Below are 14,790 nucleotides of genomic sequence, written 5' to 3' on the forward strand. Positions count from 1 at the left end.
CCACACAGAAAGCCAAGTGAAGTAGAATGCTATCTATGTCCTAGCATTCTATGGTGAAATGGGAGGCACACGGAGAAATGACCTGAAGTTGGGGCAGCAAGCATGGAGTACATATGGCTCAGCAGGAAAAAGAGACACACATTCTTTTGAAACCTCCTCTGCTGCTCCACCCCCCCCCCCCACACACACACGAGCTCATGCAAACACAAATAAAAATGAATTCTTAAAAAAAATGGCATTTTAGGGTTTACCATATAATAAAAGTTTTTAAAAATCATACTCAGATGTAAAGGTAAGTTGCAAATAAAAATCACCTGCTGATACAAAACTACTATTCTCATGATTATAGTTTGTTTCTAACATTTTAAAGGCATTGGGTGATTTTAACTCATTTGTGTTCAGTTATGTCAAATGAAGTTTGTGCTTTCATCTTCTGTCTCTAGTTACTGTTCTATCGCCATGAAGAGACATCTTATTAAAGACAGCTTATTTAAAAAAAAAAAAAAAAAAAAAAAAAAAAACATTTTATTGGGTTCAGAGGGTGAGTCCATGCCATGACTGTTACAGCTTTTGGAAGCAGTAGCTGAGAGTTTTAAATCGTGATCCTCCGGCAGCAAGACAGAGGGAAATTCTGAGCCTTTTGAAATCTCAAAGCCCATCCCCACTGACACCTTCTAGTTCTGCCTAAACAGTTCACCAAACTGGGGACTAAGCATGCAAATACACTAGCCTGTGGAGGCTAGCCTCATTTAATCCACATTTCCTTTAGAACTTACACTGCCGATTTCCCTCTGTTTGCTGTGATGACTTTCAGTTAAAGAAAAAGAGGTAAGAAAAGTGTCTTTCAAAATCAAGATTATGAACTATATTCAGAAAGGGATAGCCAGGACTACCTTTGGTGGATGACTAATGCAGCCTTTTGAACTAGTGTGTATTTAACAGATGTCCCAATAAACTGAGGGGTGTTAGAAAGGCAAGAGCGCCCGGTTCTAAGCAACTGAAAAATACCCTTTCAGACTGTTGTAGCCTGTGGGTCACATTTTTCAATCCTTAATCTTTAAAATGATTAAAACAAAACAAAACTCATAAACCCGTGATTGACAGAATATACACAGCACAACATTGATCACTGTAAAATTTCCTTTTTTTTTTTTTTTTTTTTTTTTTTTAAAGTTTTAGAACAGACTGGCCTGGAACTTGCTATGTAGACCAGACTGACCTTGAACTCAACAGAGCTCCTGCCTCTGCCTTCCAGTAATGGGGATTAAAGGTGTGTGCTACCATGTCTGGAGTTTCTTTTTCTTTTCAGACAAGGTCTCATGTGTCCCAATATTCTTACCTTAAAAAAATAAAAGAAATTTCAGTCAGTTGGAAAAAAAAAACTGATTAATTTGTCTACATTTCTCTCTCTCTCCCCCCTCTCTCTTTATGTGTGTGTGTGTGAGAGAGAGAGAGGGAGAGAGAGAGAGAGAGAGTACAACTTTGGGGAGTTAGTTATCTTTCTCTACCACGATGTCCTGAGGACAGAGTTCAGATGCCAGGCTTTGTGGCAAGTACCTTTACTTGCTAAGTCATCTCATCCACTTAAAACCGATTGTAAGAAATTATTTTGGGGAAAAAATGGCTACCTTCTTGTTGTAGCTTGGTTTTTGTTATGATAAATACTATGACCATTAGCAACTTGAGGACAAGGAGTTTATTTCACTGTATAACTCCTAGTTCATAATCCATAACTGGGGTAGAGGGAGTAGGGGCAGGACCCTTAAGCAGGAAGCTGGGGGCAAAGCTTCTGGAGGGACCCTGCTTACTAGCTTGTTTCCCCTGGTTTGCTCTGCTTGCTTTCTTACAAAGTTCTGACCTACCTACCCAGAGATGACAGTGCTCAGAGTGGGCCAGACCCTCCCACATGAAATAGCAATCGAGAAAATGCCACACAGACATGTCCACAGGCCAGTCTGATAGAGGCAACATCTCAAATAAGAATCTCTTCTCAGCTATGTCTAGGTTCTTATCATTAACAAAAACTTTAACACTACTCAGGAAAAAATTATCTACAGTGTACAAAAATAATTTTAGATGTTTAAATGAGTAAAGTACTAAAAAGAGATAACAGAAAATGATTCCAATAATTTGTGAAAGGACAATAATTTTGGATTTTACAAAACACAGGCATTTAAAGCCAAATGACAAGTATCTGGCATATACTGTATTTGTATCTTCCTGAGTGCTGCGATTAAGAGCATTGGCCACCATGCTTGGCAACAAATGTATCTCCAAAACAACAACAACAACAAAAACAAACAAAAACAAACCAACCAAGAAACAAACTTGAGAAAGATAAAGTAAACAATGGTAAATCTAGAGCAATGTCATCATGACAAAACACATACATATTTTACCTACTATCCATTTTTCAAAAGTCTAAAACAGCAAGTCACAGAGAACAGGATGCATGATCTCATTTTCATAGGAAAGCAAAATAACAAGATTATGTGCCTTTAAGAGATGTGGAAGGCTTTGTCTTACATGATTGGAAATTATTATTTGAGGGTTCACGGTCCCTCTCAACGCGGGGCAAAATAACTTTTCGCAAGAAAGTGGTGCCTGTGTTTCTGCTCCAAGTCGCAAACTGCGGGGCATTATTTTCCCTTCACCTTCGCATCACTTCATTTCTTTTATGATAACTTCTCAAAAGCATCTATGAGAGAAAAGACACCCAGGAAGGCTGCTCAGTGCAGCCAGCCTAACAATGAGAAAACCCAGTAATTAATCAGGGGCACAAATTCTTCCCTCTTGTTCACCGCTGGGTTTGTGTGTGTGTGTGTGTGTGTGTGTGTGTGTGTGTGTGTGTGTGTGTGTCTCAACTTGTTGCCTCTGTGTGTGTGTGTGTGTGTGTGAGAGAGAGAGAGAGAGAGAGAGAGAGAGAGAGAGAGAGAGAGAGAGAGAGAGAGAGAGAGAGAGAGAACTGTTGCCAGCAGTCTATAGCGCGGTGGGGGCTGTCTGAATGACTAGCATACATGGATGACTACTTCTGCTCTTTGCACCTCAAGCCACCCATTCTCCGGGACCCGTGGGGGAAATTACTCAACTTCTCATTGACAAGACTCTGATGACACCTCCACAGGAAAGCCGAGAGGGGAATTGTGCAACTCCCGGGATAAACAGAAAGAACCTAGTAAGTAAGTGTTCGAGAGCATAAGCGCAAGAGCAGCCAGCCACTTCTGGCAAGTCAGCCAGTCTCCCGCAGGAGTCCGGGGTCCGCACCCCAGCACCACAGGCCGTGTGGCGCTCATTCCCAGCTCTGGCCGCGGCGGGGGACAGTCGTCGCGAAGCCGAGGTCACCGGCCGGGAAAGCCCCACGGGGTCAGCCTGGGGGCAGGACCTGCCCTGTCCCTCGACCCAGATCACACCTCCCAACTCGCAGCGGCCGCAGCTCCGCTCCTCCGAGGCGACCCCGCTGCAGCGAGTCCTCCCGCTCACCCACCCCAGTCCTGCGTCCTCGGCCTCGGCCGACCCAGACACCAAAAGTCTCAGTTTCTACTCACAGTTGAGGGTTTCCGCGGCGCTCTCCCACGCTACAGGTCGCCGGTGCCCGGCCGAATGACTACAGCCGGAAGTTGCTTTCCGTTCCAGTTCAGAGGGCAGCGTCTGCGCGCCGAGTCATTAACGCTTCACCTTCCAGCTGCAGGGCCAGGCCCCGCCCCCGCCCCACCCCCGCGATGGCCCCGCCCACAAAGCCCTCGCCAAGCTCCACCCCAGCCAGGGGCCGCATAGGAAACACTGTATTGTATTTAAAGGCCATCTCAGTGACTTAACTAGAATTTTGAGCAAACCATGAATGACTTCTCATATCACCCTATATGTAGGTTAGAGAACCACTCAGAAAAACTTGAGATATTGTGAAATTCCTGTAGGCCCAGGTACCTACATTTTTCCTTATGTGACTGTAATTAAGTGAATCAGATATTCACTTAATTATGTGTATTGATACACATAGACAACACGTCGGTGTTTTCCCCATTAGTAATACTTTACAAAGAATGTACTTGCTAAACAAAGCTCAATTGTTGATAGATGAGAGTAGAAATTTATTTAAACATTTTCTATGGATTAAAAGTTTCTCATTGTTCTATTTGCAGCCATGCTCGAATGGTCTAAGAGAGGCATCTCAGGTGAACACAGTGAGGAAAAGCATCTTTTCTCTTTTAGAACAAGAGGCTAGGTTTCTGATTGTCCTCTTTTTTTTTCTTTTTTTTTTTCTTTCTCTTCCTCTGGCACTCACATGTGCTTTATTTAGCTCAGTAAGTCCAAGGTTCAACCATTTGTCAAGTTCCAGCGGTGAGCTTGAGTATTTGGGGCAACTAAAAAGTCAAAGCATAGTTTAAAAGGGTTTTAAAACTCACATCAGCTGTGGTGGCTTGCACAGAACGTGCTGCGAAATCAAGTCAACCAACTTTCTAGCACCAGGAAGCAGCACAGACCTGGGCCCCTAACTGAGGGGTTCTGGGCAGTGGACTGTGGGGAGATGGGAACAGTTTTCTTTAAGGTGTGACCCATTCTACTTTGCATGACCCTTTATGCATGAATATAAGCAGGCAACACAAACTGGACTTGGTGGTCACTTGAAAAAAAAAAGGACATAAAGATCAAGTGATTTTTTTTTTTTTGTAATAGGTAATCATGTTAAATGTGATACAGCACTGCTTACATTAAATGTCTTGCTTCTTCTAGAGCAGGCTTAGGAGCAAAACAAAATTGACAGGGAGGTCTAGAAATTTGGAATATGCCCCTCATCTCCACGTGTATAAATTTGTACAAGGTCAATATCCTCAGTGTTGAGCCCGAAAAAAACCTGCTATAAACAACAAAGTGCTAGTTTTTATTAGGAAAAAATAAATTATCAACTACTTAAGGTAAATGCAAAGGATAGGAGAGATGGCAGCTGTATACTGTTTTGTTAGGGAACTGCCAAACTACTTGCACTCCATTATGGGAAAAGGAAGTTTCTGTCCCTGCCAACTCTTGCCAGCATTTAGTGTTCTCAGGGTTCTAGAGTTTGGTCATTCTAATAGGCAATGGGGTCTGATTGCTTTAATCGATGGCTTCTGGGTGGAGGAAAAGTGGCTATGGCCCTGTGACATGTGAACTTTATATGCTTACTTGTCATCTGTAGTTTTTTTTTTAAACATGGTCTTACCCTGTCACTATAGATGGCCAGGAAAACTCTATGTAACCACACTGACCTTGAACTCACAGACATCTGCTTGCTTCTGTTTCCTGGGTACTAGGATTAAAGGTGCCATCCTCCATAGCCATCTGATAATGTCTTTTGAAGAGCAGAAATTTCAAATTTTAATGAAGTCTAGCTCATCCACCATTGATTTTGAATGTATTTGAAGCTGCTTTGGGATTCTTGTTGAAAACTAGGGAATTAATAATACAGTCAGAACACAAGGCTGAAGGCATAGGCAGTTTGCAATATGCCTGTGCTACAAAATTTGAATAAAGAAAAATACACACTTCTTAAATATGTATTTTTCTTTTTCTGTTCCCATGATGTTTAGTCTTGGAAAGAAGTGACTGTACATGTGAAATGAGCATGGATGCTCATAGAATAATTTGAAATAGATGATTTTTTAAAAATCAAAACAGTGGCATGTATTTTCCTCCTGTAATAATTATGATGTTCATCAGAATTGACACAGTATATTCACTGAAGATTTAAAATATAGTGTTATGGACATCCGTAGGTAGAAGAATGAAACTAGATCCATATCTCTTGCCTGCACAAAAATAATTAACTTTAAAGAATCAAAGATGTTAATGTAAGACCAGAAACCCTAAAATTGTTAGAGAAAAATGTAGGGGAGATACTTTCAGTTCTAGACATAGTCAAGAACTTTCAACAGGACACAAGTTACTTTGGGAAATAAGGCTAACAATTGACAAGTGGGACCTCATGTTAAATAAGTAAAGAGATGGCCTACAGAACGGGAGAAAGTCTTTGCAAGCTTTACATTTGACAGTGGATTAATATCTAGAATATACAAAAAACTAAGTAAATTAAACAGGGAAACAGCCCAATCAATAAATAAGCCAGTGAAATGGACAGTGCCCAAAAGATGAAATACAAATGGCCAACAAACATAAAAGTGTTAAATGTCACCAACTTTAAGAAATAAAAATAACTATATTAACATTCCATCTTACCCTACTCGATATAGCAGCTTTTATTTAAGCAAATAAAACAAAATGCTTGGGGGCAGGAGTTGGACAAAAGGGAACCATTATATACTGTAAATAGGAATGTGAATTAGTTAAGTCATGACAGAAGTAAATATGAAGGTTTCTCAGAAAACCAAAAGTAGATATGACCCAGCTATGACATTCCTGCATTCCTGGGTATTTACCTGAAAGACTCCAAGATGACTTATTATAGAGATATTTGCATGTCAATATTTATTGTAGCACTATTATTCACAATATCTGTTTCGAAGCCTAACAAGGTATCCAACAGAGAAATGTATAAGTAAAATGGATATTTTAGTTTTAGCTTTCATTTGTAGTTCCTAGATTTAAAATAAATGCATAAAACCACACACACACACACACACACACACACACACACACACACACGTAGAAGTGAAACTAGGGGAACAAACAGGACAAGAGAGGAGTGAGAAAGGAGGATGGAAGGGTGTGTGAGGAAGGCTCGATGTACAATATATGCTTCATGAAAACTTTAAAAACTATATTGAACTAACACTGGTAGAATTATTTTTGTGTGTATGTATATGCAGGTATACATGTGTTGCTAATGTGTATGTGTATGCATGGGCACATGAGAGCATTGTTGAACATTCTATATCCAAGTATGTAAAACCAATAGTGACAGGGAATGAGTACTCTGAGCTGGAACTTTAAGTCTCTGTTGGAGATCAGAAAATAAATAAAAAATTTTAAAGACTCAGTAAAATAAAAAAAAATCAAGATTAGTTATAATCATGCTAATATAGACATCAATAACAGAGAACATTGACTTGGAAGGGAGGAAGCAAGGGAATTTATAGTTCTTGCTTTATTCTTTCTAAATCTAAAGTTGTTGTGAAATAATTTGATTGACTTAAGTTGCTTTATGATTAAAAGAAAAATTGCTGTTAAAAACTGTAAGGTAGAGTGCATACCGAGCTTGTGTAAAGTCCTGGGGTCAATCCTCAGCAGGCCCCATGTCTACCTCATGCACACCTCCAAAGCCAAACCAAAATAGCCCTCCTAATACTATAAAGTTATGCTAATGTGAGTGACATATGAACAGTGATTAGGTGCTAAAAGTTCCCTAGCCTTAAATATTATTAGAAAACAATAAAGGCTTTAAAAATACATAATGAAACCCTCAATCAGGAACTGAGAAAAGTTAAATAATGTTTAAAATATCAGGAAAATATTAACAAAAATAAAACCAGAAGGTTTTTTTTAAAAAAATAAAGCTAAGTATAAAATGTTACATCCAAGGGATTAGTTCTGTGATGTGACCAATTGAAAAAAAAATGAGAGAGAAAATAGGAACAAGATGAGCACTAAAGAAGGTTATGAAAATGGCTGAGAATAAATGTGTAGGATAATATCATGTTTGTCAATACATTTGAAAAAAATTATCAGAAGAATTGTCTTAAAAATTATTGTTTTCAAAAGCCTGCACAGGCTCAAGCCAGACTCCCAGCACTGAGAGGACCAAGTGGACATCAGCTCCCACTCCTAACAAGAAGCTGTCTGCAGTTGACAACCAAGGCAAAAGAAAATCAGTTTTCTACAATGGGTCTCACTGGTTTTATTAACTACACCTTCCCACATGCCCCATGTCCAGGAGCCCCTGGCTCACAAAACAAACTCAATAGTATTTTTATAGACTTTTGTATCATTTCTGCTTTGTTTGAACTTTTTTTTGTTTTGTTTTATTGGTATTTTTGCTTATTTATTTTGATTTCCATTTGTGTGTGTGTGTGTTTCATGGGTTGTTGTTGTGTGTGTGTGTGAGAGAGAGATATGGAGGGAGAGAGAGAGAGAGAGAGAAGAAGAACATAGGTTGTGTGAATAGAGAAGTGGAAAGGATCTGTGAAGAATTGGGGGAGGGGATCCATGATCAAAATACATTGTATTAAAAAATGTTTTCAACAAAAGATTACTTTTCAAAAAAAATATCTTCTAACAAAACCTAAATGGTGTGTGTGTGTGGGGGGGGAACTGCACTAAATTTGCAAAGATCAAAGGCAAGAGAAGACATTGGAAAAGGTTATAAAGAATGACTTGCAGAGATTCAAAATGTAGGACTGAGAGATAAGAATGCTGGGCCCTCTCTCTGATAAGATAAGACCACTTGGAAATACTTAGATTAATAGAAATTGGTTAATATTTAAGACAGACCTAGCCAATAAGAAATGCTAGTAACAGGCCAACAGAATTATATCTAATATAGTGTCTCTGTGTGTTATTTGGGGCTGGTGCTGCTGAGGCCAAGGGAAAAACATACTGGTAACAAAATGGCACCTTCAAAGTGGCTAATAAGAATTTCTACTTAAAACTTAACAAAAGCTTAAGGAAGGGTTTTAGAAACAAAAGAACAAAGATAAACAAGGTTTCTTGGTAGCATCATTTTTCACAGTTGGGTGTTTTGCTAGAGACAAACAGAGACTTGTCCGGCTCCTTTAAGGGAGGTTTCCTGACTCAGCATAGCAGTAAAAAAAAAAACAAAAAAAAAAAAAAAAACAAAGCTTTTAAAGAGCTCTGCTAACAACTGAATGGTGTGTACCAGAGCTGGCAATGGAAGTGACCACATCTCCAAGCTGGCAGCATGCTGCCGGATAGTAGCATAGACTAAGGCAGTGAGCACAGCTCAGTTCTGGCAGTAAACTTACCCCCCCACCCCACCCCTGCCATCTTGGATAGACCATGGCTAAAACAGCTATGGATTTCATTTTAGCAATGTTGTTGTTTACCAGATAAAAGACTCATGGCCACAAAAAGATAAAGATTTGAAAAAAATCCAATAATAATAATAATAATAATAATAATAATATAAAATATAAAAACTGAAGATTTACAATAAAGGCAGATTCAGATTAAGAAAAACCTCTAAGGTTTACAGTGTGTTTTAAAATACATGTAGGCTTGGGATAGAAAAATAAACAGGATACCATGTTTTAAAAAAGAATAATAAAAAGAGAGTAGCTGAGTGGTGTGGCACACACCTTTAATTCCAGCACTCAGGAGGCAGAGGCAAGCGACCTCTGTGATTTCAATCAAAGTAAACCTGGTGTACAGAGTGGAGTGAATTCCAAGGTAGCCAAAGTTACACAGAGAAACCCTGTCTCAAAAAATGAAAAATAAAAAATAAAAAATAGAAATAAAGCCACGTAAAGATGTAAGCCACAAAAAGATTCTGGATACTGTATGCTATTGTATTGTCTTTAAATTGTTAGACTGCTGAGGAAATAGCAATAACTGTTAAAAACAAATGGTGCTGGATTAATCCAATTTATATATTTTAAAAATGCTTTGACTTCAAATTTTAAGTCTAAGGACAGGTTACTGGGGAAAAGGATTCCTATTTTTGTTTCCACAGAAAATAAGCTGTGGATTCCTTCCAGACTAACATGGTTTGATCAAGCAACACCCGCCTGAAGCAGTGTCCCAAGTGATCCACCATTCAAAACAGCTGGGATAAGACAGCCTTGCAGACCACTATAGCCAGGATTTCTGCGTCTTCTTAGGATCCCCATGACAGAACCCCCACCAGCAGGAAGCAGTTTGTAAAGAACAATGCCCATATTCCAAAATATTGTTTATAAATGTTTTTCATTTAAATGTGATTAGTTATAAATGGTTAGTGACCACAACCAATCTTTTTAAAGGTAAAAAAAGGGGATTATGGTATAGAAATGTATACTTTGTTTTGGAATGGATTTTCATTTATTGATACAAATTTAAGGTCAATTTTGTGATATATATTTCTCCTCTTGTTTAGGCATTGTTTATATAGCTCATTTAGAAATATAATATATAATTTAGTACAGATTATAGTTACCTATGATAGTCAAAACTTAGAATTAAGTTAGTTAGGTTTTCAAGATGTACTTGAGATAGATAGGCATTCTTCAAACCTTTCAAAGACCTACAGAATATGGCATTTAAAATGGTTTAGTGTTTTTCTTAATAGTGACTCAAAGCTGCTCCTGGCAACACCACCTGTGTCAGAAAGGAAGATGGACATCTAAGAAAACATGTTATGGAGTTTGCTTTCAATATGGCAAGACTAGCCATTTGGGTAAGATACTGCTCTTGTCTAGACTGTTTAACTTTATGCTGTATAAACTGGACATGCAAGACCCACAGGAAAATGACTGCTGATACAAGATGGACATATGTACAGGGTTCCTGCTTCTTGGAAGAGTCTGCCAGACAGTCTGCAGGATACAAAGAAAAGTGACTGACAAACTACCAATACAGGGGGACAGTTTAAAGTTTCCTGCTTTGCCGAGGAGTCTGCCAGACAAACTATGGCCTATAGGCTGAAGATGGAACATTACAGAAGAACTTAAGGTGACTGATCAGGTAGCAAGATGTCTCTGCCATTTCTAGAATTTATATATTATTCTTCTATGGTCTTTGATGGAGTTGAAAACAGATAGTTATGGTTATAGTTTTCCTCAGTTAGGATTAAAGATAAGTTACATATAAGACTTTAGACTCACAAAGATAGGATAGATGATAGAATATTTTCTTTAAATCTTGCTAAATGTTAATGGACTACATATTGTTAACGTGGTTCTTATTTGATAAATGTTTTGTTATATATTTTACTATGTTAAGATTAAAACCCTTTTTATTTTAGACAGAAAAGAGGAGATGATGGGAGATAACATTTTGTAAATATGTTTCTCATATTGGTTAATGAATAAAGCACTGTTGGTCAATAGAAATGCAAGATAGGAAGGACTAGGAGACAAGGAGGATTCAGGAAGTAGTAGAGGAGGAGATTCAAAATGTAGAACCGAGAGAGAAGAATGCCAGGCCCTCTCTCCGGTAAATAAGACCACTTGGAACTAATTAGATTAATAGAAATGGGTTAATATTTAAGCAGAGCTAGCCAATAAGAAATTCTAGTAACAGGCCAACAGAATTATATCTAGGAAGAAGAAGAAAAAAAGAATGACTTGCAAGCAGGAATGCCAAGGTCTATATTTTGGATTTATTCCTTAAACGTTTCAAGGAACAGACCATGTTCAGGAAACTCTTGTTAGAATATGGAGCGTTTTGGCATTTTTTTCTCACTTTACTTTCTGAAAGTAAACTTTAGTGTAGAAACTCATCACTGATAGGTTCCATAAAATGAAAATATAGATGAATTTGTCTTATGAATATGAATGCGAAAATTCTCACTAAATCACAAACATTTGCTTTCCAGTATGTATTTTCCTAATGTAAACTAGATACAAGATAATCAATTTGGACACATATTTTGCATACCCTCTTTGGATGTAACTTTCGAAAGCTGTTTGCAGGAAGCATATGAACAGCTGCTTTGTTTATAGATCTGGTTGCTCTGCCTGGATAGGGCTCCTTGGCTTACAACAACATTGTTTTCATTCTTTTCTGTTAGTTTGAGCTGTGAACCGAATTGTGAAGCCAAAATGATAAAAGAGAGGCGTCTAAGCATGTGGATTGAAGAGAAAAAGGAAATGTGTAGGCTTGATTTGGTTTGATCAACCACTTTATTATTCTAATCTGAGAAATAACAAAATACAGTTTCTAATTATAAACCAGCTCAGTCACAGAAACACAGCAGCGACCTGATTTCTGCTAAGTCTTTTTAAAAAAGCAGGTCACTGCCTCATTAGAAATGCTAAAATCATACAGTTGTCTGTAATGTTACCAAAGACACTGAATATTGCTTAACATTTATATTTTTTTTATTAAATGCACCCTTAATAAGGCAGGATATATTTTTTAATGATAAAGCATTTCCCTCAAGCCAACAGCCAATCTCATTTTTCATATTAGCCACTAGGGAAGTTCCCCTGAGATCAGAAATAACAGTTGACTGCTTTCTCCTCTGTTATAAAGCCCTGATCCAGAAATTCTAGTTGCTGTGGCGAGAAAACAAGAAGGAGGAAGCATGTCCAAGTATTCTTTTTGATCTAGAAATCACATGTAAATTATGTAATTTAGAAAAAAATAAGAGATTGATAAAAATGACTAGATAAAATTATGAAATCAAGATGTTACTAGTAGTTAAAACACACAGGGATAATTCCCCTATTGTGCACATAAAGGAGACAAAGCAAACTGCTTGGAATAGATTCTACTATTTATATCTACAATGTTTAATGCAAAGGACTCTATGTTTACTGATGCCTCGATAAGCAGGAAGAGAGGATGTTCACAAATAGGAAGGTTTTATACTGCACGGACAATCATTTCCCTTAAATTAGTGTACATTATTTTCTAAAATTCCAACCAGATGTTTTCCCCAGGGGAATTTAAGAGATTTGTTTTGAGTCATCCTGGTAGCCATAATCAAAAAATGTTTAAGAGGAATAATTGGACATTGCTCTAGAACCCCCGTTGGCTTCTGGGCATACATTTAGGCACAATGAGTTGACATACAGGTCCATGTCCCCCGGAGGCAGACTAGTATGCTAGTTATGTCCTTACACATGCAACTGTATTCCTAGGGGAAACAAAGGGATGACAGGGGAAACAGTTTCCAGGAATGACTTGATCATTTTGTGACTTGGATGAAGTCATTTTTCTTTCTTCCCCATCCTACTGCAGCTTGGGTAAAACATTCCAAACATAGTTTGAATCTTGTCAGAGGGTGTCAAAAAGCCAGGGAAAATGAACTGGTACGAATTTATGTCTAAGTCTTGTCTAACTATGTCACTGAATGACTACCACTGAAAATATGGGATCATTTTCTTCTAGCAGACACTTACTGTCTAAAAACTATTAATATGACAATACTCATAACAGTCCTTGATATTCAGTCTAGGGTTATCCTTAAGAAAATATTATGTAGTCTTCAGTATTAATTGTGGTGATGAAAATAAAAGGGTTTGTTGGTAACAAAGTGAGACTTGATTACTATAATTAGAATATCTTATAAGGCTAGTAGTTGATGTCATAAAATATTTATCATCATGCATTTCTTATTAGAATAAAAGTAAGCTAATCTAATATTCAAATAGACATATTTGGTCATGCTGGAATTGATTTTTTTTTAAAGAAATATAAGCAAAAAACATGACTACATATACTTTTAATTTACTTACAACTTAGTAAGCTAACTTAGGCCAAAATACCTCTCAGTCTTATGGTATTTAAAAAAAAAATCACTTCCTGAGAAAACTTACATATCAGATACAAACTTTTAAAATTCATTTCAATTAAAGACATTAAAAAGATTCTATCTTAAAAGTTAGGGGGAAAGAAAAAGGGTCACGGTGTTTTAAATTTTCCTTGGGTCTTGGCTTTTTTAAAGGCCAGATTTCTAACTGTGACAGTGATGACAGAGACACCACTGACTCGTGTCTGGAGCTGCATAGCTGGCTGACACAGAAGGGGAACAGATCTTACCATACTTAAGGCATCCCAACTATCTTGCTCTGCTAAGAATTAATAGGAATTAGAAAGATTTGATTACCTTTTTTCCAGGTTACACGACTCCCTTCATAGGCTACTTTTCCTTAAAGATGTAGGCAGGTGCAAATTCTGGAAACTGTTTCCACAGGCTCTACAATGCTGCCCAGACTGCCCTGAGCTCTCCCTTGTGTTGGACTGGGGACTTCCACTGAAAAATCCCCTGACTTGAAGACTTCCTTATTTGTAGCTATCAACAGCCAATCATGGCAAGATATTGAAATGAAGCAAAAACTACCAGAAAATATTCTGAAACCACCCGTGACTATAACTCTGACTTCCTTTTGAAGCAATGATATTTTACCTGAATAGTTAAGGCATGAAAGAAATTTAGAAATGTTTTGGAAGAAGTATTTTCCATGTAAAAGGTTTTAAATGTAAGCTTATTTGAAAATGCTATTTTAGTCATTGACTCACATTTGACTCCAAAGCATTGTATTTATAAATAACAGGCAAAACCCAAATTTGAATATATTGTTCTTTGTTTTCTGGTTTACAGAGGCCACTTGGATGAAGCCTAGTGGAAAAAAAAAAAAATAAGGTATACCTTCAGATTCCAGAGTTTGACTATAGATACTGGTAAGAAAGGTGAAGCAAAGAAGACAGAGTTTCTAGTTCTAGACTTAAGTCACTATTTACATAGATGAGCATACGTTCCAACACATCAGGGGAGTGATTTCTCTCAGACCACGAGGAACTAAACTGTTAGTTCTACATGCAAATGGAAGGCAGCAGTATTTGGACATTTTTCTTTGCTATAAAATGTTATAGCTGGAAATTTAGAAAGCTTCTGTTCCATTTCCCTTTTCTTACAGATGAGTAAACACGGTAAATGCTCAGTGCTAACAAAGTTAGAAGCAACAGCTGCTCTAAGTGACCTGAATCCAAGCACAACTTCATACTTAACTGCATTATGCTCTCCCCTGGCAAGTTCAGGAGCTGGAACAGGGCTGGATCCAGTGGGCAGTCGCCCTGCTGAGTTAGGAAGTCTGTGGAGGCATCCCCCAGAATTCCAGTTAATAAAAACTAAAAAATTTACACTTTCTGATTCGTGGTCTAGTTTCTTTGCCAATTTAAAGCACTACCATCTCATTA

The 14,790-nt window shown here is 37.8% G+C and overlaps 1 protein-coding gene across 3 annotated transcripts in view; it reads right to left on the reverse strand.

Moving 5' to 3' along the window:
- The window catches only part of Tank (TRAF family member associated NFKB activator), a 72,274-nt gene extending 58,439 nt beyond the window's left edge, over window positions 1-13,835 (reverse strand). The window contains exon 1 of one of the 3 annotated variants that reach the window (XM_051184587.1): window positions 13,700-13,835. Coding sequence is in view for 1 of the 3 variants with exons in the window: in XM_051184585.1 (XP_051040542.1) it covers window positions 2,527-2,528 (2 nt within the window). In the remaining 2 variants the exon portion in view is untranslated. Of the gene's footprint in view, window positions 1-2,526; window positions 2,689-3,545; window positions 3,699-13,699 lie in introns of those variants that run through there. The other 2 variants (XM_051184586.1, XM_051184585.1) reach the window with 2 other exon arrangements.
- Between the last annotated feature and the right edge of the window lie 955 nt (window positions 13,836-14,790).

This window comes from Phodopus roborovskii, unplaced genomic scaffold (assembly GCF_943737965.1).
Source record: "Phodopus roborovskii unplaced genomic scaffold, PHOROB, whole genome shotgun sequence".
Lineage (NCBI taxonomy): Eukaryota > Metazoa > Chordata > Mammalia > Rodentia > Cricetidae > Phodopus > Phodopus roborovskii.